The 10,276-nt window shown below is 43.3% G+C and overlaps 1 protein-coding gene across 1 annotated transcript in view; it reads left to right on the top strand.

Annotated features, from left to right (window-relative positions):
• Positions 1-5,545: 5,545 nt before the first annotated feature.
• The window catches only part of LOC115118574 (neurexin-3a-like), an 824,201-nt gene continuing 819,470 nt past the window's right edge, over positions 5,546-10,276 (top strand). Inside the window, exon 1 of the mRNA XM_065025866.1 lies at positions 5,546-6,855. Coding sequence (XP_064881938.1) covers positions 6,150-6,855 — 706 coding nt within the window. The 5' untranslated portion in view covers positions 5,546-6,149. The remainder of the gene's footprint in view (positions 6,856-10,276) is intronic.

Below are 10,276 nucleotides of genomic sequence, written 5' to 3'. Positions count from 1 at the left end.
TCCTTCTATCTGGGTTAAGGAGCAGAAGAGATAGTTTGGAACTGGGTGGTTCTCTCTCATGGGTTGGTAGTGTACAGGTCTAGAGTTAGGGCTGACCTTGGACCTATATGTTGGAAGGCCTAGGTATAGTGTAGCCAATAGGTGAAGGGACTGCCTAGTAAACTACCTGTTGGTGCAGGCAAAAATAGCAGTGTGGAAGACCAGGAAACATAAGATTCAGGGGACGGGGTGTACTGACCACGGAGCTGTGCTGCTGGGGCTGGTGCCAGCTCGGCTCACACTGGAGCATATGGTGGGCTGGGGAACCATCTGGGAGACTTTGTAGGGGTGTGGGGCATCATGGGGGTTCTATGGACAGTGGGTGAGGAGGGGGCTTGGTTCTAATCTTTCTAGGTCTGTTAAAATGAAGTAAAGTTAGCTTTTGATGATGTAACTATTGGGACAATATTTTTTAAATAAATAAAATCTACTCTCTTCCTCTTTCTCTCTTTCAATTCAATGACATTCAATGGCTTTATTCTCATGGAAAACACATGTTTACATTGCCAAAGCAAATATCTCACTCCATCAAATCAAACATCTCTCTCTCTTTCATAGCAAATCTTCTCTCGCTTCATCTACCCCTTTCTTTTTCTCTTTTGTTGGTCTCTCGATCTCTGCATTTTGGAAAAGTAAAATAAAATATATCATATCTAGAACCTAACCTATGTATCAGAATAGAGGGTCATGTGTGTCAGCTCTCATGGCATGAATGAGAGGCATGGACATCCTAAAGGACTTACCTTGCATTACATTTTCATTCAACAATGCTCCTTCATTTTAAAGGCTGTCGGTCTACTAGGCTGTTACACAGTTTACATAAAAACAGTGAACACTTTACTGAAAACATCGTTAGCATAAATACCGTGTACAAGCAACTTTGAAAACACCCTTGAAGTGATAGAAAGCAAACGAAAGGCGTGAAACCATGTGCATGAAACCATGGCCTTCACCCGGCACATGTTCCCATAGAGTTCACAGCAGTGATGATCAGAACAGATCGGTCATAGAAGGAAGGAGATGTAAACTACAGCGCCTTCAGAAAGACTTCACACCCCCAGCAGTGGTGATCAGAACAGATCGGTCATAGAAGGAAGGATATGTAAACTACAGCGCCTTCAGAAAGACTTCACACCCCCAGCAGTGGTGATCAGAACAGATCGGTCATAGAAGGAAGGAGATGTAAACTACAGCGCCTTCAGAAAGACTTCACACCCCAGCAGTGGTGATCAGAACAGATCGGTCATAGAAGGAAGGAGATGTAAACTACAGCGCCTTCAGAAAGACTTCACACCCCCAGCAGTGGTGATCAGAACAGATCGGTCATAGAAGGAAGGAGATGTAAACTACAGCGCCTTCAGAAAGACTTCACACCCCCAGCAGTGGTGATCAGAACAGATCGGTCATAGAAGGAAGGAGATGTAAACTACAGCGCCTTCAGAAAGACTTCACACCCCCAGCAGTGGTGATCAGAACAGATCGGTCATAGAAGGAAGGAGATGTAAACTACAGCGCCTTCAGAAAGACTTCAAACCCCCAGCAGTGATGATCAGAACAGATCGGTCATAGAAGGAAGGAGATGTAAACTACAGCGCCTTCAGAAAGACTTCACACCCCCAGCAGTGATGATCAGAACAGATCGGTCATAGAAGGAAGGAGATGTAAACTACAGCGCCTTCAGAAAGACTTCACACCCCCAGCAGTGGTGATCAGAACAGATCGGTCATAGAAGGAAGGAGATGTAAACTACAGCGCCTTCAGAAAGACTTCACACCCCCAGCAGTGATGATCAGAACAGATCGGTCATAGAAGGAAGGAGATGTAAACTACAGCGCCTTCAGAAAGACTTCACACCCCCAGCAGTGGTGATCAGAACAGATCGGTCATAGAAGGAAGGAGATGTAAACTACAGCGCCTTCAGAAAGACTTCACACCCCCAGCAGTGATGATCAGAACAGATCGGTCATAGAAGGAAGGAGATGTAAACTACAGCGCCTTCAGAAAGACTTCACACCCCAGTAACTTTTTCCACATGTTGTTGTGTTACAGCCTACATTTAAATGGATTACATTGAGATGTTGTGTCGCTGGCCTACACACAATACCCCATAATGTCAAAGTGGAATTATGTTTTTAGACTTCTTTTTTTTTTTTTACACATGAATTAGAAATGAAAAGCAACCCCTTCGTTATGGCAAGCCTAAATAAGTTCAGGAGTAAACAGTTGCTTTAACAAATCACATAATACGTTGCATGGACTCACTCTGTGTGCAATAATAGTGTTTAATTAACATGCTTTTTGAAGGACTACCTCATCTCTGTACCACACACATCTGTAAGGTCCCTCAGTCGAGCAGTGAATTTCAGACACAGATTCCACCACAAAGACCAGGGAGGTTTTTCAATGCCTCGCAAAGAAGTGCACCTATTGGTGGATAGGTAAAAAATAAATAAACCACACACCGAATATCCCTTTGAGCATGGTAAAGATATGAATTATACTTTGGATGGTTTATCAATACACACAGTCACAACACATAAACAGACATCCTTCCTAACTCAGTTGATGTCCTTACAAAGTGTTATGTTTGGGGCAAACACAACACAGCACATCAATGAGTGCCACTGTTCATATTTTCAAGCATAATGGTGGCTGCATCATGTGATGGGTATGCTTGTCACTGGCAAGGACTGTGAAGGTTTCCAGGATGAAAATAAAAGGAATGGAGATACAGGCAAAATACTGAAACTGGGAGACAAATTCACCTTTCAGCAGGGCAAAAACCCCAACCACAAGGCCATATATACACTGAAGTTGCTTAAAAAGATTACATTGAATGTTCCTGAGTGGCCTAGTTACAGTTTTGACTTAAACATGAAAGTCTATGGTACGATTTTAAAATGTCTGTCTAATAATTATAAATAATGTTCAAATATTGCACAATGCAAGGGTGAACACTTCTTACCCAGAAAGACTCACAGCTGCAATCGCTGCCAAAGTTGATTTGACTCATGGGTGTGAATGCTTATGTAAATGTGGTATTTTTGTATTTCATTTTACATACATTTGCAAAATGGGTTATTTATGTTTTTGTTTTTTTTCCAATAAAGAACATAGACATACAAATGACAAAATACAGATGCACACAAACAGACCCACCTGCTCACACCTGCAGCACTCCACATGGCCTCCAGCACTCCACATGGCCTCCAGCACTCCACATAGCCTCCAGCACTCCACATGGCCTCCAGCACTCCACATGGCCTCCGGCACTCCACATGGCCTCCGGCACTCCACATGGCCTCCGGCACTCCACATGGCCTCCGGCACTCCACATGGCCTCCGGCACTCCACATGGCCTCCAGCACTCCACATGGCCTCCAGCACTCCACATGGCCTCAGACTGCATCATTTTGTTTTTGTCTCTCTGTCGCCCAAACACTTTCAACATTTACTGTTGCATTTGACCTTTTACATTGTGTTATCGATGGAGGATTGGTTGATTTCCAGTTCAGTAGACATTTCTTCAAGACGATTAACGAGAAAACCATCGTGCAACCCATCGGAAATCTCACTGGACTTCCTTATGCCATGTCTTGAAATATGCAGACGGATTTAAAGTACATTCACATTGTAATACTTCTGACAGACAACTTTCTAACTCCGCCCATTACTTTTTACCTCATAACATTCCCAGAAGGGTTATGGAGTCATTGTTAGTTTAACACTTAATAAGACATGACTCTGCCATTGTGCGGTAGAATGTGTGAATTTTGTCTCTTGTCTAATACATTCTATACATTGGTTTATACTGGATTAAGCTTACATTTTAACTGTTAGTTATGTTTCAACATTCCCTGCATTTTGTGGCAACATCAGTTCTTTGTGTCTGGGTTCCAATTGTTCATAGTTTTTTACAAGAGCTTGTCAGTTGGATAGGCTCTCTGCAAGGTTTTGTATATTTTACCGGTTATATGAACATCATTTTCTGACTCAAATTTGCAAACATTTCTACAAACATGTTTTCATTTTTTTCAATATGGCGTATTGTGTGTAGATGGATGAGAAAACAATTCAGACTGTAACACAACAACATGTGGAATAAGTCAAGGAGAATGAATACTTTCTGATGGCTCTGTATATTAACTTAAAAATGTAAAAACGTCTCTCAGCCTCATTGCTAAATGAGTAGCACAACATGAGATGCACGTGTTTCTTTTTGCCTCATGGCTAAATGTGTAGGATAACATGAGATGCACATGTTTCTTTTTGCCTCATGGCTAAATGAGTAGCACAACATGAGATGCACGTGTTTCTTTTTGCCTCATTGCTAAATGTGTAGCATAACATGAGATGCACGTGTTTCTTTTTGCCTCATTGCTAAATGTGTAGCATAACATGAGATGCACGTGTTTCTTTTTGCCTCATTGCTAAATGAGTAGCACAACATGAGATGCACGTGTTTCTTTTTGCCCCATTGCTAAATGAGTAGCACAACATGAGATGCACGTGTTTCTTTTTGCCCCATTGCTAAATGAGTAGCACAACATGAGATGCACGTGTTTCTTCTTGCCCCATTGCTAAATGTGTAGCACAACATGAGATGCACGTGTTTCTTTTTGCCTCATGGCTAAATGTGTAGCATAACATGAGATGCACGTGTTTCTTTTTGCCTCATGGCTAAATGTGTAGCATAACATGAGATGCACGTGTTTCTTTTTGCCCCATTGCTAAATGTGTAGCAGGCCCACCCATTAAAACATGTCCAGCTATGCTGCTGTTCTATTAGGGTGTCTCTGGTTTCTGGCCCTGCATATTTAGGTCTCTAGTATTCTAATGTCTCTTCTCCCACTGTATTGTGCAGTCAGCAGAAAGCCCCGTTCATTTCCCTGGCCATCAGATAAGGGGCGTCTTTCTATCCTGGCCCGATTGATATTCATAAACTGGCAGCAGAATAATGGTGCTAATTTACCTAGCAGATGACCGATAGCGCTGAACAACCTTTACTGGGGGGAAAAACAGACACTTTTAATGAGGTTTGGTGAACGGCAATAGTATCTCTAACATCAGATACAATGAATTATACACACAGATCTTTCTTTTAGTTATTATGCTTCAATAGTAGGCTACGGGTATTTGTCTGTGTTTGACAATTAGCTCGTCTTAGCAGTGTGGACAAAACGTTTACAAAATGTACATTTACATTTTAGTCATTTAGCAGACGCTATTATACAGAGCGACTTATAGTAGTGAGTACATACATTTTCATTATTTTTTCATACTGAATTAAGATTACATTTTTTTAAATAATTGTAAACATTTTTAGGGGTCTGGATGGGTCTGAAGTAGTAGCTGGAAAAAAGAAGGCCTGTCTGAAAATATCAGTCTGTGTTTTGAAAAGTGTACAGATTATGGGATGGTGTGAAAATCAATACTGTGTGTTTGTGTGTGTGTGTGTTTTCCCTGAGTGTAATTCTTGTGCTTCCCTGTGTCTGACAGTGATGGAACTGAGGAGATCCAGAGGCTCCCCTGTGAACTACACATCCCAGCAGGCAACATGAAGAAGGATGTCCTGGTCAACCTGACAAAAAGTAGAGTCAGTCCAATCGGACCTCACGCCATGATTCCCCATAGCAACCTCTTTGGACTGTAACTGATTAAAAACAGTTGAACTTTGACCCAGCGGAAGGAGGAACAGTTTTTTCTCTTCTCTCCTCCCTTCTTCAGGAGGAAAGACAGCTGAAATTATAACTGTTATCCTAACTACTCATTGTGAAAAGACCCCTGTTGTACTAGCAGCGATAAACATCTCTGAGTGTACTTGTGTACGACTTTGGATAGTCCCTCCAGAATTGGATATTAACTCTAAAACTTTTAAACCATACCTAATTCAATGCTATCCAAGCATTCAGGAATATAAACTCCTCTTTCTCTTCATCGTCCTCCTCCTCCTTCCTCCTCCTCTTCCTCTTCCTCCTCCTTCCTTCTACCTCATCTTCTTCCTCCTCCTCTTCCTCTTCCTCCTCCTTCCTTCCACCTCATCCTCCTCCTCCCCTTCCTCTTCCTCCTACTCTTCTTCCTCTTCCTCATTCTCCTCCTCCTTGTTGACCATGGATGTTCTGGGCTTGGCTGCTAGACTACAGCTGATGCTCTTGGTGCTCCTGGGTGTGTGTCTGAGCCTGGAGTTCACCGGGGCCCCCGGCCAGTGGGCCCGCTACCTCCGCTGGGATGCCAGCACGCGCAGCGACCTCAGCTTCCAGTTCAAGACGGACGTGTCCACGGCGCTGCTACTGTACTTCGACGACGGAGGTCACTGCGACTTCCTGCAGCTGATGGTGGTGGAGGGCAAGTTGCAGCTGCGCTTCAGCATCGACTGCGCCGATATCGCCGTGGTGTCCGACAAGAGAGTTAATGATAGCAGCTGGCACTTTGCCACACTGAGCCGCTATGGTCTGCGGACGGTTTTGGGGCTGGACGGCCAGGTCAAGGCGGACGAGGTGCGGCCCACCGGAGGTAGCCGCCAGCACATGAAGATAATCAGTGACCTGTTCCTGGGCGGCGTTCCGCTGGATATCCGCACCTCGGTGCTCACGCTGCCCACAGCGTGCGACGCCCCGCCCTTCAGAGGAACTATCATGGATCTGAAGTATGGGACCACGGAACCGGTTCTCCTCAGCAGCCTCAGGGTCCGTCTGGAGTCGGACCGGCGCTGTACGGAGAACCCGTGTGAGAATGGTGGGAGCTGCTCCGTGGTAGATGGGGAACCCTTGTGTGACTGTTCCAAAACGGAATACAAGGGCTGTTTCTGCAATGAAGGTAAGATCTGATTTCAATGATGCAGACAATTACATTGATGGAAGCAACATTCTTTCCGCAATATTAAGCTGATCCACCCCTTAAAAAAAAACATATAAAAAAAGCCCATCTGATTTCAGTTTCCTTTACTGTTCCTGAGGGTCTACCTATGCTATCGGGCAAAATATAGGCATTCTTATCAGTGCCTGCAGGGCGGCCCCATGAACCTGAACCCCGGTGGCTAGCCATGCTGCTAACCTCGGATAGATTAGCATTCTGCTTTTCCAACCACACAGGGATAATAACACACACTGAGTCAGAGAGATGACTGAGTCAACAACAAAGTCAGAACGTTTCAAAGTAAGTCCAAGAAGCCTTTGGAAAATCATAAAAAGGATCTATTGACTAGGACGGATGAAGGAAAGACACTAAGGTTCAAGACTAAACTTACAGTTATGGACATACTACACTAACGGGCACAAGTTTTAGACCTACTCATTCAAGGGTTTTTCTTTATTTTGTTGTGTTCTACATTGTCAAATAATAGTGAAGACATCAAAACTATGAAATGACACATGGAATCATGTAGTAACCAAAAAAGTGTTTAACAAATCAATGTTGTTGTCTTCACTATTATTTGACAATGTAGAACACAACAAAATAAAGAAAAACCCTTGAATGAGTAGGTCTAAAACTTGTGCCCGTTAGTGTAGTATGTCCATAACTGTAAGTTTAGTCTTGAACCTTAGTGTCTTTCCTTCATCCGTCCTAGTCAATAGATCCTTTTTATGATTTTCCAAAGGCTTCTTGGACTTACTTTGAAACGTTCTGACTTTGTTGTTGACTCAGTCATCTCTCTGACTCAGTGTGTGTTATTATCCCTGTGTGGTTGCAAAATAGAGTGCTAATCTATCCGAGGTTAGCAGCATGGCTAGCCACCGGGGTTCAGGTTCATGGGGCCGCCCTGCAGGCACTGATAAGGATGCCTATAGAGAGAACGGGGGGTTCCTGAGCCCTTTTCTTCCCCCAATCACGCAATGGCAGGTGTTCGAATCACCTCCTTTTGTGTTCCAGAACATTCTGGAACTGCTTTGACTCAATCACAACCCTCCATATCTTCTTCTCTTCCATCTCCTCTTCTCCTCCATCTTCTCTTCTTCTCCTCCCCAGCAGATATTGTTCATGGTCAGACAACAAATACATTTTTATAAATAGTAATTGGAAGGAGCATAGTAATTGGAAGGAGCATAGTAATTGGAAGGAGAATGATTTCTTGGAAGGAGCATAGTAGTTGGAAGGATCATGATTTCTTGGAGGAGCATAGTAATTGGAAGGAGCATGATTTCTTGGAAGGAGCATAGTAGTTGGAAGGAGCATAGTAATTGGAAGGAGCATAGTAATTGGAAGGAGCATAGTAATTGGAAGGAGCATGATTTCTTGGAAGGAGCATAGTAATTGGAAGGAGCATAGTAATTGGAAGGAGAATGATTTCTTGGAAGGAGCATAGTAGTTGGAAGGAGCATGATTTCTTGGAGGAGCATAGTAATTGGAAGGAGCATGATTTCTTGGAGGAGCATAGTAGTTGGAAGGAGCATGATTTCTTGGAAGGAGCATAGTAATTGGAAGGAGCATAGTAATTGGAAGGAGCATGATTTCTTGGAGGAGCATAATAAAGGTGTTTTCTTTTCTAAACGGAGAGTGAATAAATGCATATATGATTTATTAAGGTCCGCTGAAACAACAGTAATCCATTCATTGGCTTTTCCATTAATTAATTTCAGATCCGGTGAGAAAATCAGAGCTATTAGAGGGTAATGCTATTTCTTATATTCCCTGTTACTTATTGCCCTGTGTCTTTAGTAGGTTAGAGTGGTGGTTCCCAAGCTGCAAGGCAGTGCCCCCCCCCTCAAAAAAAATAAAAAATAAAATCAATCCGGCTTTCAACTTACTCTTGAAAGTTGTAATAGTATAAAGTACAAGGTTCAATTTCCAAATTGGGTCATGCCTCATCAGTTCCTCTTGGCATGTCAGTTATCGCATACCTTAGAGAGATATTTATAACCCATGTCAGCCCATGCCAGCCCCAACTTTGTTTGTTGCCCTTAGATTTTGTTAGTCACTCAAATATTACATGAATACACATTAGCCATTGCAAAATGTATAGCATTGCTGGAAGGGGGGCCTGAGTGAAAACATTTGGGAACCCCTGCGTTAGTGTTTTCTCTCTTTACACAGCGAGTGTCGGCTATAGCCAGTTAACACTCGATCTGATTGAATCTAGGCCTTAAGCTGCTTTGGTTTCCTTCCATGATTGAATTGAGGGAGTATAACAGTGTGTGTGTGTGTGTGTGTGTGTGTGTGTGTGTGTGTGTGTGTGTGTGTGTGTGTGTGTGTGTGTGTGTGTGTGTGTGTGTGTGTGTGTGTGTGTGTGTGTGTGTGTGTGTGTGTGTCAAACTCTGGTGACCGGTTCTCTCTCACTGCAGACAAATCCTCAGGAAAGACTGCAAAAAAAAAAGAACATGGCTGACCTGTATGTAATGGACAAAGTTAAAACCCCTTGTCTGAGTGTTTTACCTTGAGTGGAAAAGCCCATCTATCTATCGATAGCAAGAGATGCTATACCTCACCTTGCTTCCTCCAGACCTCCACTCCCAGTCCTCCATCAACAGGCCCCCTGCTACAGGGCTCCAGCGGCCTGGGTCGTGTGAGGTTCTGTCTCACCATGATTTACAACCCGCCAGCAGACGCTCTTCTCCAGCTGATTTATGACTGCTTTCCCTGTCTGTGCTGTTTGCTGCAGACCGCTGATAGGAGGCTTAGTCAGGGGCGGGGCCTGGACCTGTGTGTGTTCGTTTGTGTGTGTTTGTGTGTGTGTGTGTGTGTGCGGGCTGCGGCTGTGAACAAGGAGCTCAGACAATCATGGGAAAATTAAAAACGTTTTACTGGGGCCGAGACGTATTTATGTGGACGGCGTGCCAAGGTACTGCTGCTTTAAATATATAATATAACACTGCTGGATCGTAAATACAGAATCTACACTCAGACAAACGTAAATACAGTCTATATTCACACACACATACCACAGATACTCCTAGGCCCTCAGAACGCACCACTCACCCTATGTCACCAATCTGGGATAGTCCTACATACTGAAACACCTAGACTATTACCGAAGCGTCTAGACTATAACTGAAGCTTCTAGACTATTACTGAAGCGTCTAGACTATTACTGAAGCTTCTAGACTATAACTGAAGCTTTTAGACCATAACTGAAGCTTCTAGACTATTACTGAAGCTTCTAGACTATTACTGAAGCTTCTAGACTATAACTGAAGCTTTTAGACCATAACTGAAGCTTCTAGACTATTACTGAAGCTTCTAGACTATAACTGAAGCTTTTAGACCATAACTGAAGCTTCTAGACTATTACTGAAGCTTCTAG

This window comes from Oncorhynchus nerka, linkage group LG12, assembly GCF_034236695.1.
Source record: "Oncorhynchus nerka isolate Pitt River linkage group LG12, Oner_Uvic_2.0, whole genome shotgun sequence".
Taxonomy (NCBI): Eukaryota; Metazoa; Chordata; class Actinopteri; order Salmoniformes; family Salmonidae; genus Oncorhynchus; species Oncorhynchus nerka.
Note: the sequence above shows the minus strand (reverse complement) of the source record. Positions and strands in the feature narration are given on the sequence as shown.